General features: G+C 31.0%; 1 protein-coding gene across 7 annotated transcripts; it reads left to right on the top strand.

The window, feature by feature from the left end:
- Positions 1 to 12704: 12704 nt before the first annotated feature.
- LOC130976831 (BTB/POZ domain-containing protein At5g47800-like) lies at positions 12705 to 18890 on the top strand. 7 transcript variants are annotated; one of them, XM_057901764.1, is made up of 8 exons: positions 12705 to 12794; positions 12975 to 13062; positions 15801 to 15847; positions 15997 to 16136; positions 16256 to 16325; positions 16424 to 16828; positions 16994 to 17734; positions 18156 to 18890. In XM_057901764.1, exons 4-8 carry the CDS (start codon positions 16078 to 16080, stop codon positions 18678 to 18680), a joined length of 1800 nt encoding a protein of 599 aa, XP_057757747.1. In that variant the 5' UTR covers positions 12705 to 12794; positions 12975 to 13062; positions 15801 to 15847; positions 15997 to 16077; the 3' UTR covers positions 18681 to 18890. The 7 variants fall into 7 exon arrangements, with proteins under 7 accessions (XP_057757747.1, XP_057757746.1, XP_057757751.1 ...); XM_057901763.1 differs by having other exon boundaries at positions 15747 to 15847; XM_057901768.1 differs by lacking the exon at positions 12705 to 12794 and having other exon boundaries at positions 12828 to 13062; positions 16058 to 16136; positions 16430 to 16828.
- The last annotated feature ends 382 nt before the right edge of the window (positions 18891 to 19272 follow it).

The raw sequence follows: 19272 nt of genomic DNA, 5'->3' as shown, positions 1-19272 counted from the left end.
GTATAACTCCAATAATTAATTTATTAATTTTTATAAATAACTCATTAAATATAATAAACATCTATATTATAAATGTTATAATAATATTATTAATCATAATAAGTTTTACGTTACAAATGTTCAAATTCCATACTATTTGAACTATTTATATATTTCTTATCACTATTCTTTCGAATAATATCAAATTTAGCACAAAAAACTTATTTCCAAACTACACATCTCAAATTTACTCAATGGAACATTATTCTTTGGACAATATCATCAAACAAATAGATAATTGATTTATCAAAGTTTGTGTGGTTTGTCTATGAAAAATATTAATACTGCCAAATGAAGAGGAACCTCTTTGCTTAGAAATAATTATATTAGATGAAAAGGTACAAAACAAACATATTTATTGTATTTTTAAATTGAATTTACGAAAAAATACTTTAATTATTTTTATTTTTTATACTTTATAATACTTTATATATAATTGTATTTTAATATTGTTAAAATTATACTTCTTTCAATATGCTATTCATTGTTTCTTTTTTAATAATTTTAAAAAATAAATGTAATCAATTTTTTTACTAACTCGATACTTATTTTAGGTTCAAAAATCAATTAAAGGTTTCGATCAAAGTGCTACAATAATTTTTGTACTATTTGATGGCGAAGCAAAAAAAATTGTTGCTTCAAATCTAATGACACTCCAAAAAAGTAATGTCATTGAAGCACCACCCCAATTAAAAAATTTGTGCAATCTCACATTTATATTTGAAGGTATTCAAAGAAATTTTTAACAATACACTGTTGTCAAGACATTTGTTCTAACAAAAAATACTGAACCTCAACATCCATTACAACATATAAAACAGGTAATACTCTAAAAAAATTACTTATTAAGACATCATTTTTATTTCTAATTTAAATTAATCATTAATTATAGGAACCAATTTCGCCAACACTAATATCATCAGACGAAGATCTCATTAACTATCAAGAGATTAAGAAGAAAGAAAATTATACAAATTCAAAATACATCTAAAAGTGTAAAACAAATACCAAAATCAAACCACTAAATAAAAATGTCATTTTGTATGACTTTAATATCCAAATATTTTGTATTACAAATTATTTTAAATAAAATATCTTTTAAATTTAATTATAATTTACACATTTAATTTAATTCTACAAAATATAATAATTTTTAATATTTATTATATACTATTATTAATTTATCGCTTTGCGCATCACGCAAGCCTTATTCTAGTGATACACAAAAAATCAGTTACTAAATAAGTTAATTTATGTGTATACATAAAATCAGTCGCTTGTTTTCATAACCTTGAATTGTAAAAAACCATAAGTGTTTATGAAGACAAAAGATATGTGTTTTAATAATAGATAGTAAGCTCGGATTAATAGATTATAGTTCTGTAAACAGAATTAAAAGCTTAAGGAGAAATCAAAAGGCAAAAGTACAAGAAGAGTTCCCATCTAAATTAAAGTGGGTAAATCTTTTCGTATATTTCTTTATAAATTTTGTTGTAGAACTAACTTTTTTAAATACGATGGCAATTATTACTTAAGAAATTTTGTAAAATCTTTTTTTCACTTTTAAATCTTCATTTGAATTAAGAATGATTGAAATGTGTTAAAAGTTGCAAAAAAATAAAAATTAATTTACAAAACTACCCTTGTTACTATTAATGTTTACTTTTTAAAATTAATTTATCAATGTATTCTCTTTAATTCACTTTTAAGAGATATATTGAAAGAAAAAAGAATTATTACATTAGTGTTTTTTTTTTGTGTCCAATGATTACATTAGTTTACTAAGTAGATAATTATTTATGAAAAAGAATTAAATTGTAAAGGCTTACAATTAATTAAAAAGGGAGAAAATATTCTAAAAGTAAAGTTTGAACTTCAACTATTTTCATAAAAGCTTGACTTGCTTACCACTCCTGAAAACAATTAATTAATATTTCTTTTTTTGAAAGGTATTAATTACTTATTAATAATACATAATCCTAGATTTTCCTCGCATAATCTTTTTTTAAGCGCATGAATTAAAGTTATGCATACACTATAAAGAATTGTTGGTACTATTTGTTATAATAATGATTGGCATCTTCATCAAATGGAGGCACTTGGTCGGTTCAAAGATTAGTATGGCCACTGCCATGATTATTATCAACGATATCTAATTAAGAAACTTTAATGAAATTGATGATCATGTTATTGAGATCATCATGCCCATCATCAACACTTGCTCATAACATCATTTGATTATTGGACTTGGACCCAAGCCAAAATAATAATAATAATAATAATAATAATAATAATAATAATAATCCCGCTAGCTAGCTCTAAATATGGAGAGTTAAGTTGGTTGAGATTTGATTCATTATACTTAAAATTTAATTTGATATACATATAAAATAATTTTATGCGTGCATTTAATTATGTAATATTATGTTAACAACATTTATAGTTATTCTCTACGTACAAGTCATTTTTTTATATAAGTCCATACAAGTCATTTTACTCTAATTTACCTCACACACTTCTTAATCTAATTAACTTTTCAATCAACTATATAACTGCCTTTTTTAAAAGGATTTCGTTTCCGTTTTCGAATTTTCTCAACTTTTCGATCTACATTCTCTTCCATCTCTGCGTTTTTTGCGTTTCTCTTCGTTCGTTCTCTACATTTTTAAAATAAAGCTTTAAAATTAGTTTTAGATATCATTTTTGAAGATAATGAATAATTCAATTTCAGATTGTCAATTGAACTAGAACGAAGTTGATTATTGTTTTGAATCCAATCAAGTGGGTGAAGTGTGGTTCGATTCTAGTTAATGTTTTCGTTAGTATTTTATGATTTTGTAGGTGAATAATGTTGTTTTTGTTTGTGAAAATTGTTGTTCATCATTGATGGTTCGAATTGAATGTAATGTAAAAGTTCTGCATTAAAGAAAATATTTTTCTATATTTACAGCAATTTTCGGTGTAACAAGAAGATATTTGATTGTATTGTTTAAGAATTTTCGATGTATGTGTGCTGATAAGTTTTGCATAATTCAAAACTCTTCTTCTCCATCATCCTCATCTTCTGCTGCTTCTTCTTCTTCTTTTTCATCATCATTATCATCATCTTTTTTTCTTATTCATCTTTTTTTTTCTTGTTTTATCTTCTCAAGTTTCTTCTTGTTTTACTCTCTTAACAAGAAAAAAAACAAAAAAATCAAACAAAGAAGAAGAAGAAATACAAAATGGTACAAAATTATTTGGAAGAGGGTGAACTTACATTCATTCAACTAAAAGAAAAAAAGAAATAAGGAAAAAATAGAAGAAAAAAAGCAGCATTAGAGGAAATATTTTTCTGTATTTGCAGCAAATTTTGTTGTAATACGAATATATTTGAGTGTATTATTTAAAAATTTTCGGTGTATGTGTGCTGATAAGTTCTACATAATTCGAAACTATTCCTCTTCCTCCTCCTCATCTTCTGCTGCTTCTTGTAAGGTCCCATATCGGTTGGGGAGGGAAACGAAGCATGCCTTATAAGGGTGTGGATACCTCTCCCTAGCATGACGCATTTTGACGAGTGAGTGTAGGGGGTTTCGGCTATCATCCCTATCATCAAAGGCAAAACCGTGAGGCCTTGTGTGCCAAAGAGGACAATATCGTGCTAGCGGGTGGTCTGGACTGTTACAGATGGTATCAGAGACAGAGCCCGGATTGATGTGCCAGCAAGGGCGCTGGGCTCCCTTAGGGGGGGTGGATTGTAAGGTCCCATATTGGTTGGAGAGGGGAACGAAGCATGCCTTATAAAGGTGTGGATACCTCTCCCTAGTATGACGCGTTTTGACGAATGAGTGTGTGGGGTTTCGGCTATCATCCCTATCATCAAAGGCAAAACCGTGAGGCCTTGTGTGCCAAAGCGGACAATATCGTATTAGCGGGTGGTTTGGGCTGTTACACTTCTTCTTCTTTTTCATCATCATCACCATCTTCTTCTTCTTTTTTTATTCATTTTTTTTTGTTTTACCTTCTCAAGTTTTTTCTTATTTTACTCTTTTAACAAAAATAAAAACAAAAAAATCAAATAAAGAAGAAGAAGAAAACACATAATGCTGCGAAATTTCTTAGAAGAGGATGAACTTACATCCATTCAACAAAAAAAAAAAGAAAAGAAAGAAATCAGGAAAAAAAGAAGAAGAAAAAAATGCAGCATTAGAGGAAATATTTTTCTGGTATTTGTAGTAAATTTGGGTGTAACACGAAGATATTTGAGTGTATTGTTTAAGAAATTTCGGTGTATATGTGCTGATAAGTTCGCAATAATTCAAAACTTTTCCTCTTCCTCCTTCTCATCTTCTACTTCTTTTTCATCTTCTTATTTCATTTTTTCATAATTCAGTTCGAATTTAACTTCGCAACTTCTTTCACATTTCGTGTCGATTTTCAGAGATATTTGAGAGATTTTAATCCTTATTTGAATTTTGAGCGTTGCGATTTTTATCGAGGGAAAAGAACCGTTTGCGTTATTCAAGAGTTAGAGAAGCGCGTGTTTACACATAATCTAAACTGAAGGTCGTTTTTGTTGGATTTGGGCCAACTTGTATAAACTTGTATACCAAAAAGACTTGTATGTGTAGCAGATCTCCAAAACTTAAATATTAATTTTATACTTTTATACTGTTGTTGCATCAAAATTAATTTTTTATTTTTAATAAAAAAATAAAACAAAAAACGATAATTTAGCTAATTTTAAGAGATATATTAAATTCGAGTTGACTAAGAAAGGAAATTATTAATGGTGCAATATAGAGGAATTATATTTGCACTATTACACTATCTTTTAGCATGGTTTTAAGAGCATATTTGTTTTTATGGAGTAAAAGAAAATCCTTAAAATAGCAATTATTTTAAGTGCTCTAGTGTTTCAGTGTTTGATAATATTTTTTTGAAAAAAAGACAAATAAATCCTTGACTTTTTAAGTTTTTGATAAATACATCTCTGATAAAATTTAAATACAAAAAAGTTCCTAACTTTAACCAACAGAGGATAATTTAGTCCTTCCGTCTATTTATCTCTCATATATCAAACGGAACTGGCTGACGTGGCTGAAACGGTCTCCAGGTATCCGTTACGGTGCCACGCTAGAAGGGAAATAAAGTTCGAAGAACAAATAGGTCCTTACTAATGAAAACGACGTCGTTTTCATAAGGTAGCCCATTCTTAATAAAAACCCTTTGGCAACACAGAAATTACCATATACTGCCCTAACCCTTTCATCAAGCCAGAGCTTCCTTCCCTCTGAAACAAAACTGAAGCGTCATCGAAGAAGGTGGAGTAGGAGAGACTTAGTTCGTATGCTGAAGAAGTTCAATCATCAATCAAGGTAAGCAAGTCCACAACGTTCATGATCACATTCGTATTAGGGTTCCCTTTAGTGTATGGTGTGATGCATGCAAATGCATTCTGCTATGGTTGCTCTCTGTTTCAATCTATTTGAAAAAATTAGTGTCTTCATTTGAAAGTTTCTGAGGGTTCTATGCATTGTGGGTTGATTTTATTTTTGTTTGAAAATTACAGATGACTGATAGATATGTAATTCTTATTTTTTACCATGGAGGAAAGTTTGTGAGGAATGGTGATGGGGGACTTGTTTATGTGAATGAAAAAGTAGAAAAATTTCCAGAGATGGACATAAATTTTATCAACTTTGGTGATTTGGTGAAGTTGTATGAGGGTTTAGAATATCCTGGCTACAAGGCAATATACTGGTTTGATAGTACAGCTAGTGATATAGAATCTGGGTTTCATCCTTTAACAGGAGATAATGGGATTCGTGAATTGTGTGACAATTTGATTAGGAATAAAGAAAAAAATGAGTTTCATGTTTACTTTGATCATGTTGTCAATGAACCTGAGTATGTAGAAGAAGTAGGAGGCAGGAATGCAGGAACTGAAAATGTTGAGTGCATAGAACTAGATGACATATGTGATAATCTGATGACATCCTCCTCTGATGATGGCTACGAGAGCACGGAGGATGAACCTTACAAGCCTCCACCTCCAGGATATAATGATGACAGTGATGATGAGAATAGCAGTAGAGAAGAGAAACGTACCAAAAAGAAGAGAAGTATGATTTACAAGGGAAAAAAAGTGGTTGTACCAAAGAGAAAAATAAAAGAGAAGAAGAAGAAGGATCCACTAAAGAGGCAGGATGCACCAAGGAAGAATAGATCGAATATTGGTGGAAAAAGACCCAATGTACAACTAGGTGTTGGGCCTAGTGTAGACCAACGAGCTGGGCCTTCTTTAAAAACTGGTGGGCCTAGTAATGGGCCTGACCAACACTCAAGCTGCACTAATTCAGAGTATGACTATGAATACCATTCAGATGATTTTTCACTTGCTGATATGCCTTTTACACTATCGTTGATGTTGGTGTATTTTCCCTTTTTAATTGTGTTTATTCTTCAAGTAGTCAAAGCACTAGTGGAACTTCCATTATCCCAATCTGCTCCAGAGCTTGAGGTAACAAAGCATGTGAGAATTTAGTTATCCTCGTTATGAATGATGAAGGATTTATGTGTCTTCATTATAAAAGTTAAAGAATTTATGTGTCTTCATTATAAATGTTAAAGGATTTATTTGTCTTCATTATAAATGTTGTAGGCTGGCCAGAGTACACAACAGGTAGCTCCAACTGAACAAGCACAGGACACTCTAGTACATGCAGCACCATTCAGCCAAGCACCAAACAAGACAACAAAACATACTCATTCCAAAATACCAGCTAAATTTAGACCAAAACAACCAATCAAACGCCACCTGCACCAACTACAACTCAAGTTGCTCCACCAACTTCAACAAGTGTGACAACAACATCGAGTGGAGGAGTATCAGAGGAGACACTGGCAGCAACAAGTTGTGTCACAACAGGACTATTCAAGTTTATACCAAATCCAGGCTTCAAGAACTAGAAAAAGTGACGTGCTTGTTCTTGACTTAATTTGGAAACAAAAATTAGTTTTTTGCTGTAATAGTTGGTTGTAATACATATTGGCAAACTTTCTTTTAGCCAATTTAGTTGCTTATGAATTAGTATTTTGGAATCCCAGGGTTGATATACCTGCTATAGTTACTTATCCTAGATGTTATTATGTTGTGGTATGACAATATTCCTATGTTATGGTTTAGGTTAAATGAATGAATTATTGTTGATTGAATGAATTATATATGGCTTGTTTCTGGTTTAGGTTCATCTCTTGAAAGTAAACATTAATTTACACGCATTCTATATCTATTTCAAGCCAACAAGATATGGATAATTCAAATCTTCTTTCTTTCATTTATATTAACTAAAATAGTTAACAGATATAATTCATTACAATCCACATTTTTTTCATATTTTTCATACCCTAAATAAACAAAGACCAACAACTACAACAATCAAGCCTAGAACTATGACCCAGAAGTTACTGTTTTTCTTATTCTCTAGGTAAATTATCCTTTATTCTAGATCAGCCATTATGTTCTCCAATTCTATCTTCTCAAAATGTTCTTCAATATTTAAGCTCTGATTGTCACCCAATTCCTTTGTTAGCTCCATGCACCCAATTCTTCCAATATGGTCATTAACCCACACAAAGAATTTACAATATGGTTGTTTCACCTAAATCAATTCAGATAGTATGAAAATATGTTGGTAAAAAAAAACTCTCAACTTCATCCATATACATAAAAAATTGTGAGCTTACCTTGAAGAATGGGCATCTGAAAAATAGTCTGTTTGGGTTGGTATTTGTCTTCGACATGTAAAATATCGCATACATCTCGCAGAAGCATTTTGGAGCGATGCAATCTTTCTCATCCCCAGCTTGAACTGAACATGAAGCTGCATTTACAATCGAGCCTTCCTGTCGTCTGCCACCACCTCCGCGTTGTCTCTTGATTGATGAGTTTCCATCACTGGCCATCAATCTAAGCAACACCACCATGAACAAATCTGAACAAGTGCTACGTATGTTACTTCAAAAAACCCACTTTAAATCTCATTAGGGTTACCTTATGAAAACGACGTCGTTTTTATCAGTAAGGACCTATTTGTCTTTCGAACTTTATTTCCCTTTCAGCGTGGCACCGTAACGGACACCTGGACACCGTTTCAGCCATATCAGCCAGTTCCGTTTGATGTGTGAGAGGCAAATAGACGGAATGACTAAATTGTCCTCCGTTGATTAAAGTCAGAGACTTTTTTATATTTAAATTTTGTCAAAGATGTATTTGTCAAAAATTTAAAAAATCAGGAACTTATTTATCTTTTTCCTTATTTTTTTTTGTGACTAGTGTTTGATAGTATACTATTTACATAATGTAAGGTAATATTTTTTAAATAAAAATATTAAAATAATATTTGAGATAAAATAATTATGTAAAAAATAGAATAAATAGATAAAAATACATACGAAAAATTTTTGAGTAGACAAATGTACATTCTAATTATTCAAAATACTCAATGTACACCCAAAAGATTTGAACAAAAGTGACATGCTATTAGTGGAGTTCTACTTTCGTTAAATTGATTGCCTTTGTGGCTATGTAGCCTGAAAAGGTTAACTCTTGAGGTTTAGGTGAAAATTAGTTAATTTAAAAAATAAAAAAAATAAAAATTTCAAAGAATATTGGGTGCCGTGACTGTGAGGGAATACTATTTTTTACCCCAATTGCAGGGACTTGCAAAATTGAGGGATGCGAGGTGAAGTTCAATTTAAGTTTGAGGGTAAATCAAAACAAAAAATGTTAAGGGTCAAGTCTTTTGAATAACTAAGTTTAACTAAATTGTTTAAAAATAAAAACCTATTCACATGCCATTTCTTTTTACGTTGTTTCTTCCTTCTTCTTTTTTTAACATCATTGTCGTCATTACTATCATCGTCATTGTCACTGTTATTGTCACTATCGTTGTCTTTTTGTTGTTATTTAATTTTTTCTTTTCTTTTTTTTTCTCATCTTTTCTTATTATTATTATCATTGGCTTCATTGTCTTCATTGTTTTCTACTCTTATAAATGTTCAAAAAGTTAGAGCACAGGAATTTTAATGCACAACACAAATTTTGAGCACACAAATTTTAATATATAGCACAAAAAATTTTTAAAGACTACGTACCAAAACATTGACACCCAACCAATGAAATATGCACAACACAGAAACTTTTGTGAACAACACAAAAATCTTGTTACATAGCACAGAATTTTTGATGCGCCACATATAATTTTTGGAAGATTACATATTTAAAATATTAACTTACCCAACTAACAAAATACATTCCCAGCAAAAATTTGTGCTATGTGCCAAAATATATATGCTATGAGTAAAAATTTGTATGCTATATCGATAAATTTATGTTATGTAAAAAATTTTTTATGTTATGTTTTGAAAATTTGTGTGCATAATAAATTTTGTACTCTCTAACAAAGAATTGTGTGTTGTAGAGAGCGCGAAAAAAGGAGTAATGGCATGCACACATTTTTTTTTACTGGACTTTGCACCAACTTGATTGAATTTGGTTACAAGAAGACTTATACACGTAGTATCACTCAATCAAAACTACCATGCTAGGAGAACAACTTTAGTGATACCGGTAAATTTTTCGTTGGAGGTGTGACGAAAAAAACAAGAAACATGCTTTTAATGGTGGCAAATGCTACCATGACATGTAGGGCTATACATAATTTAGTTAATCCAAAAATTAAATCTATTTTTTAGTTAACTAAAAATTTAATTCTGGTTAATTAACTAATTTGATTTTATGTGATAAAACTGGTTATAAAATTTAAAAGTCGGTTTTTAACCAGTTATAAAAATAAAAATCGATTTTGAAAAAATAACTTATTTTTTAATAGGAAAATTGGCTTTTAGAAAAATAAAATGGATATTTGAAAAAAAACTGGTTTTTGGACCAAAAAACTGAATTTTTTAAAAATTGGTTTTGGTTAATCAGTTAAAAATTGATTTTTTTAAATTTAGTTTTCGTTAACCAATTTAAAAAAAAATATGAATATAATTTTAAAATTGTTTTGTTAAATTGGTTAACTAAAATGTGATTATAATTTTTTAATTGATTAACCATATTTTAGTTTTTAATATACACTCCTAATGACATAAATGTTGTGAGATTAAAGTTATGAACGATGGAGAATTCAGATAGATGGTTTTTATGGTATTGGCATCATAAGGTATGTATATGTATATACTAATATTTGTGCCTTTACTGTTAATAAAAATCTTGGTTGATGTTGATTTGTTATTTCTTCCTCTGATCTAATCTTGTGTGGAATAAAATTAGAGATGAAATGTGACTATTTTATTTAGGTTGAAGAATTTGGAGATAAATGTCAAGAGAAAACCATTTTTTATGGGAGCTTATTACACCGGTTATAATTATGAGAAGATAATGTAATATCAATGAAAAGAGAGATAGAAATGACTAATACAAAAGTGATGTCGAAATTGATTATTAGAATGAATTCAAAAATTAGTAACCTAAGACATTGATAATTGATTTGTACATTGGTGTGAAAATGTTGGGATTATAAGACACTCAATATTTTTTAAAATTTTTACTTTTTTTAATTTCTTATATTAACTAATTTTTATCTAAGTTTTACTAAAGAGTCTACCTTATCATGCTATATAACAAGTAAGCAATAAATTTAATGAAAATAGAACTTTACTAATAGCATGCTATTTTTATTTATCGTTACTAATCTTTAGTATGTATGTTGAGTATTTTGAATAATTCAAGTATATATTTATTCACCTAAAAATATTTCGTATATACTTTTGTTCATTTATTGGACCAATATTTTTCTCTTAAATTAATATTAAGTAAGTTTTGATTTGTTTATCCAGTAAGCAGCATGTAGGTGCTTCCATTCCATGAAAAAGAAAGAGGGCGTTAGTTGAAAGAGCACAATCAAGTTTGATGGTGGAAAATGAAATGCAAATGGATGGTGGACTAAACGATCAGCACACGAGTGAGCAGTGAATTCAGATGCATATCAACGACAAACACAACAAGCTCTTAGCTTCCTTCCACCCATGCATGAAATCCTTCACATTCATCATCATCATAACCTGCTTACTTCATGTGATCACAACACACATGCCCCACATTCTTATAAGGCTGAGTATGACTGACACGTCAGCATATAACATGATAATATATTAGGTGAAAACTCAGGCTGGAGCTTAGTTGGTCATGGCTCCAAACATTTTATAAAAAAATTAGTAGTATCTTTTTAAAAGATAAAAAATAATTTAATTGGTTTAAATATTTTATTATGACTTAAAATATCCAATAAATTCAATAAATAACACTCCTTTTATTTTTAATTTTAAATATAAAAAATAATATTTTTTATTTATTTAATTTAATATTATTTTATATTTTACTGTTTATTTAATTTAATTTTTTATATAATAAAAAATAATAAAATATTCAATAAGTATTAATATTATTATATTTGTATAAATTGATAAAAAAATTCAATAAATATTATAAATTTTAATATTTATTCTTCTAACTTCTTTATTACATATTTTAGAGGATATATATTTAAATTTTTATATAAAATAATAATGAAAAATTAAAGAATTGATGCATTTTTTAAGAGAAATACTAATATTTAAGAAGAAGAACATATAACTTTTACAATATCAATACCTGTAAAAGTTTATCTACTTTAATGAATCATGAAAAAAGTGAGATACAACTTTCAAAAGTTCAAAAAGTTACATCTGATGAATTTGACCTTAATTTTTTAGAACGAAACCCTGGAAAACGGCTTTAAATTTGACAATATCACCTAAACCAGAGAGATGAGGTTAGACGAACTTATCTTAAATGGGGTCTATATCAAAAGCATCTTGACAATTATTCTCTATCTGGCCCTCCTAAAAGTTTGTTTCAAGTTCCGCCACTGAACTCAGGTGCAGTCGACTTCACGTGAAGTTGATAGCCGAGAGTCGTTAGATGAAAATTTAGTCAAATTAGTCAAATTATCTAACGGTTCTCAGTTATCAATTTTACATAAAGTCGACTACAGCTGAGCTTCCACCAATATATTATGAACACGTCAACTTAAAATTGTCACACATAAGCGACACATCAGTATATAATTGTCACGTAAGCATATAACTAAACTATATTTAATTTAAAAGGTAACAACATTGATATAAATTAAATGTCAAGTTTAAATATCAATTTTTGTTATATACACATAGTGGGGAAAGCATGATGATGAAATGCACAGTGGATCTTTCACCTATGCATAGAGTTGGCCCTACACAACCTTCTTTTCAATTAGTAGACGAAGCACTCCAAAATCCCTTAATCCACTTATTGCATTCCATGCTTTTTCTCATTTAATCATACACCCTCAATTTTCAAGTTGAACACTACTTTTTCATATATTGTTTATCCCTTTCAATTCATATGACAAGATTGATTTTTTTATATTAAAAAATATTATTTATATATCAAATACTCTTGATATTTATATGAAAATATAATTATTATTAATTAATTGTATATTTAAATATTATTTATTAAAATACAAATTTTAATAGGGAGTTACAAAAGATATGGCTAAAGAAGGAAGATACATATAACATACTATTTGAAGGGAGTGTATCATGAATCATGATAGCATGCTTTTGATGCATACATTACTATGTTGACTAATTCCAATGAACATTCTGATTTATGAGACATTATGGTACTCATTATAGTTGTGCCTTCCTTGGCCAAAGCCTATTAATTCCTCTCTCTTTCTCTTTATCTCTATCTTTCTATCTATAATAATTCTTTGTCTCTTAGGATTACTTGCATGAAACTTCTAAAGCATTATTCACTGTCAAGCCTCACATGTTAATTCATATATGCATGCTTGTTCCAGGTGTTTCTGCTGCTTCCACTTTCATCAATTGGTAGAAAGTTACTGCTTCTGCTTCCTATGTCATTAATAGTATATATGCTTTGAACTGGTATGTTTTCTTTCTTTCTTTCTTAACAATTTCCAATGCATGCTTGTTTGGTGTTTGATGAAAGTCCTTGTAATTCTGTTAGCATAGGTATTTGATTTGAGCATATTGTAGTTGACTTATTACTTCAGAGCCAGTTAAAGGCTTTATACTATATAAAGATGAAACCACTTTTGTCAGGTATATATGTATAAAAAATATTATGGAAAAAAGTAGCATGAGTGAAGTAGATTCTGTGTTTGTAAAAAGTTCCAAGAGAAAAAGGACAAAAGGAAAATGATAAACCTTCTTGTGGAGGGTGAGAGGGAGGTGAAACTGGGAGAGAACTTTATATATTGGAGAAGGGAATTTACCACTCAATTGGCTAAATGCCTTGGTGAATGCATGCTATTAAAAAATAGGGAAGTAATTGATTCTAGATAGAGCAAAAGCTAGTTGACATTTAGCCATACACTGTTTCTTCTGAATTTTCGGCTATGATAATGGAATTGAGGTATGTGAGGATTCCTTATAAGAAAAGGGTGCCTTGTAAGCACTCTGAATCTGATCATGTACCATCTTATTTGGAAGAAAATTATGTGTGTGAGGGGTTTCTTTCTTCTGTTTGAAAGCAATAGGTGCTTTGCCTTAAAACAAAGTGGCTTTTTTGCTTTACCAATAACATCTGTTTGTGAAAGCATAGACCAAAACTAGAAGTCAGTTATCAACAATTAAAAGGAGGGAAGAAGCCTAGCACTAGGATCATATCTTCTTTAGTTCTGTTGCTTCCCCTTATAATGTTTCTCCTAATTTCAAAATTTGAAGCAAATCTAACACAAACCATGTCTTTCTGTCCCAATCGAACTGTCACCATTGAGAGTCCTAGTACTAGAAATCCAATTAACTCGACTCAACTCGACCCGTCTGAACCTTAGTACTATCTTGACCAATCTCATGGTGGAGCACAAGTCATGTCTAAGGAGTTGCTTTTATGTCACAAATTATTCTGAGCTCTTTTAAGTAATTGTATAAATTATAAGAATTGGAAGAAAAAGAGAGAGACAAAGAAAGAAAGTGGGAAAAAGTTTGGCTTCAACCTTTTCTCGGTTACTGTATACTATAATGGAAGGGTAAGATATCTAATTAAGAAGACCATCCTTTGGTAGAGGACCACTACCTGGCCAATTATAGGTTTCAATTTGAGGAAAAGAAAGTCTACATTCAGTTTATAATTATATATCAAAGTTCATTGATAAAGAGAAAGTGACTAAACCAAGTAACCTCACAACAAAATAGGTTGAATGATCTTTGCCTGAGGAAGTTTTTTTGGTCACACACTAGCTGTTTGCTTGGTGCATCACTTCCTCTCTGATTTTCCACATCATTTTGTCAAATAATCATGTACCTTAAAAGACTGCCATGCGTATTGGTACATATTTTACTTTGGATTTATGTACATTCTGATCCAACTATGTAAGCTACTGTAATAGCCTCAATATTATTTAACTGTTGTAACCTAATGTTTAATTTTCAAGTTTTGTTTGTAGCAACTTTATCTTTTATGTTTCAAATAGTGTTGTTCAATTTGGCCCACGGTCAACTGACGGAAACTGCTGACGTGACACTGTCCATGTTAGATACATGGATACCATTTTTACCGTTATATAAAACATTTTAGTGGTAAAGTTTTGCAATTGATATTTTTTAGTTTTTAGTGAATAATATTTGAGTACAAAATTTGCCTCAACTAAATCATGTAGCCATGTTTAATTCAGTTACAAATAATTGGACCACCTGGTATGCACCATTCACCTAATCTCTCAATTTGTCCACCAAAGCAGGTCTCAATGTTGGTTTTGGATGCATGGACAATTGTCTATATGTATGCAATAATGCAAGTCCTGTTTATGATGGTTTATTTTATTTTCCAAGAAAGCAAAAACATACAGAGAGCATAGTTATATGGTCATTTGAATATTTCCCTAAATGGAAATATAAACTTTAATAATTAAATTCAAACAGTTATTAAATTGATGAAGAGAAGAACAAGCAATGCTTCACTTTTTACCATGTCCAGTGAAATTAGCACTGTCGGCACTACTACAAATTTAGTGGTGTATCTAACAAACATGGTAAAAAGATATTCTATAGCATTTTGCATCATCAGTGTCCATTTTCTTTTGTTGTTGACTTTTGTTTTCCTATTTAATATTATTATAACTTGGGTTTACTATCTTGTACCCTAAGGACACATGTTAAGATTACAAATTGAGAAAGTTTTTATTGGAAATATAAAAAAATTCAAGTTTCCAATGCATTTGATTTGCATTTATTAAATGAAAAATTTTAAAACCTTCTACTAATAGTAAGCTTATCATGTGCCCTAAGGGCACATGTTAGCTAAACCCTTATAACTTATATATCATCACTCATTTCCATTTGCTTCTATATTTCTTGTTACATGTCAGTGACTCAATGTTATTCTACATTTACCTAATCTTAATTAGTTTCATGTAATTAAGGTTGCATTATATATACGTATAATGTGTAAAATATTGTGTCGACTCACATATCATCTACAATATTTCATGAGTAGTTTAAATTTACTTCCAAATATGCACAATATTCTGCATAATAGCCTTTATGAGTGCATGACAGCAAAAGCCTGATTTTATTGCTTTAATTTCTCCTGTATTATTAATATGTAGTTTGAGGACCCATCTTTTTATACATATAAGGTCATTGTGTGAAGTTATATTCAGATGAATGAAGGAGTCAGAATCACAGCACTTGTCAAATGAAAGTTGAGGTAAGGCTTTCTTGCATATCACTGTTTTGCTTCTACATTTGCTACATCTTCTTTTTCTCTTTCATGATAGTGAGGACATGACATGATATGTGGATTCATGTCCTTGATCTCTGAACAATCATACTGTCACTGAAGTTTCTGTTTTTCAGAATTGAACCAGTGCAGGCTTTGTGCTACAAGTTTTTCTTGACCATTGGCATGTGTGTGTAGATAAAAAACAAATAGAAAAAATGAAGTTCATGAAACTTGGGACAAGGCCAGATACTTTCTACACTGAACAAGCTACCAGGTTTTCATAACAATCTTTCCTCAAAAGGCCCATATATTAATTATGTTTATGTATGTATATATGTATCTACTTGCTATATATAACATTTATAAATTGACTTGTGTTTATCATAAATGCAGGACTTTGGTTTCAAATATAGCTGTAGACCTTGTGATAAAAATCAATGATATTACTTATTTGCTACACAAGGTATTGTAATTAAGGTTGAGTTTGATGTGTGTTAATAAATCAATAAATAACATCAAAATTTTTTATCTTTGTTCAATTATAATTCTGCTTTCCGTTAGCTGCAGGCTCCGCTTCTTCCGAAATGTGGTCTTCTGCAACAACTTTGCAGTGACTTCAGTGATCCTGAGCCTGTTTCTCTAGAGCTTCATGATATACCCGGAGGCGAAAATGCTTTTGAACTCTGTGCCAAGTTCTGTTATGGCATGTCAATCAATATTAGTGCTCATAACATTGTGCCAGCATTCTGTGCAGCTAAGTTCCTCCAAATGAACGAATCAATCGAGAAGGGTAACTTTGTAGGGAAGCTTGAGGCTTTCTTCAATTCTTGTATTCTTGAAGGTTGGAAGGATTCCATTGTAGCAATTCAGGCCACTGATAAGTTACCACTTTGGTCAGAGAATCTTGGAATAATAAGAAAGTGCATTGATTCAATTATTGAGAAAATTCTCACACCCTCACCACAGGTTAAGAACCTAAATAACATCTTTTCCTCACTTTTTCTAATATTTCTTCTTAGGAAAGATTCATGCATAAATCCAAATTCATCACCTCATATTTAGATTCAATTTTACATATGCAAGAAACTTTTGTTAGGACATTATGTGCTTAATAATGATTGGTCTTTGCAGGTTAAATGGTCCTACACCTACACGAGGCCCGGTTATGCTAGAAAACAGCATCATTCTGTCCCAAAGGATTGGTGGACAGAGGACGTGTCAGATCTCGGTATAGATCTTTTCCGGTGCATAATAATGGCAATCAGATCAACATATGTGTTGCCACACCAGCTTATTGGTGAAGCATTGCACGTCTATGCTTGCAAGTGGCTACCTGGCCTCACAAATATTAGAAGTTCAGGAAGTTCACTAGCACAGACCGAAGAATCAAAAGCGAAAAACCAAAAAATTCTTGAGACAATTGTAAGCATGATTCCTGCAGATAAAGGATCGGTTTCAGTTGGCTTCTTGTTGAAACTTCTCAGCATTTCGAGTCATCTTGGCATCTCGCCAACGACAAAAACAGAACTGATAAAAAGAGCCAGCATACAGTTTGAGGAAGCAACGGTGAGCGACTTGCTCTATCATTCGACCTCTTCTTCGGACCAGAATTTCTATGACACAGAATTAGTCCTAGCGGTTCTTGAGAGTTTCTTCAAGTTTTGGAAGAGCAAGCCCCCTAGTGTAGTTGATAACAGACAATTCTTGAAATCGGTCAGAAATGTTGGGAAGCTCATTGATTCCTATCTTCAAGTGGTTGCAAGGGATAATAACATGCCAGTATCAAAGTTTGTAGCTCTTGCTGAAGCCGTGCCGGCTATTGGCCGATCAGAGCATGATGATCTTTACCAGGCAATCAACATCTATCTTAAGGTGAATTATATATACATTCTTGTGAATTTGTGTGAGCTTGTTGAATTTTCCTGATTTCTTTCTTGGGATTGTTGGACAAATGCATATGAAAAGGCATAATTCTTGTTTTGGTTGGCATTGCCTATTGTAGTTGTAGACACTTCATTCAATATAAACACATGTTCAAGGAATCAAGGCTAATGAATTTGTGATAGAACACTATATATTTTAATGGTTGAAGCATAAATAGAATCTGTGATAGAATACTATAATATGTAGATGCGGCATATCTAAGAATTCCTCATGGAAGAGAAGAGAACACTATTCACAATTTCACATTCACTCCAAAACTAAATTCCTTAGGCATTAAGCTACTTCATTATATGCAATTTAGTTTTATGGTACATTCATGATAATGGTTTTAAATTGAATACATAAACAGGTGCATCCTGATCTTGGCAAGGCAGAGAAGAGGCGCTTGTGCCGGATTCTACAATGCCAAAGACTGTCCCCAGAGGCGCGAGCGCACGCAGTTAAGAACGAGCTTCTGCCACTAAGAACAGTGGTTCAGCTTGTCTACTTTGAACAAGAGAAAGGCTCTAACAATAAGGCAACAACAACCACAACCATCAATCATCACAAGCTGCAAAAATCACATCATGATTTACTTCAAGGAGCAGCAGCGAAGCGGCCGGCTGCTAGAGTCGCGCACGACACACAATCTTTAGGCATAAACAAAGAGGAACTCATGAGAAGAATGTCTCATGCCGAGAGCAGAGAAAAGGTTCAAAACAGAAGTAAAATATCAGATGGTAAATTGGCATTGGAGATTGAAAAGAAGATGGTTATAGGAGGAGGAACAAAAGAAGAATGTACATCAGGGTGTAAGTTGGAATTGGTTTCAAAGAAAAGCATGAGAAAGGTAAGGAGTAATAAATCAGAACATGGCCATGGAAATGGAAAATAGAAAAGTGGTAATCATAATAATAAATCCTTTGAAGAACTCAGATAAAAACTCATCTCAACCTTCCAATGTGTTCAATTTGTAAAACTTACCTCAATTCTTATTATTTCATTTTGTGTCATAAAAGAAATGTAAGAAGTGTATGATCCTTTGCACTTTCTATCTCTTATATTAATGTTTATTATTCCAAGTGATCAATGCTACAAATATGATGCAGTTGAATTCTTCTTATTGTGTGAGAGAGATGATATTATTATGGACTTTACTAGGTAAACAATAACTTTTATGAACAATATAAACAATGGATTCTAAAATTTGCCTAATAAAGTAAAAATACACTACATCTCCAAATTACTCATCTAAATCTTAATATTAGTATAACTATCCGCACACCTAGGTTGTGTTTATTTCTGAGAACAGGACAAGATAAGACACTGAGAACAAGACATAAAAAACAGAGACACAAAATTTTGTGTTCTTGTATTCTATTTGGTGTAAACTAGAACAAATTATGAAAATATAATTTATTTTCATTTTTTTTCATTCAAAAAATTTGAGACGAAAAATATAATTACAAAAAATTAACAAGAATAAT

This window comes from Arachis stenosperma, chromosome 4 (assembly GCF_014773155.1).
Source record: "Arachis stenosperma cultivar V10309 chromosome 4, arast.V10309.gnm1.PFL2, whole genome shotgun sequence".
Taxonomy (NCBI): Eukaryota; Viridiplantae; Streptophyta; class Magnoliopsida; order Fabales; family Fabaceae; genus Arachis; species Arachis stenosperma.
Note: the sequence above shows the minus strand (reverse complement) of the source record. Positions and strands in the feature narration are given on the sequence as shown.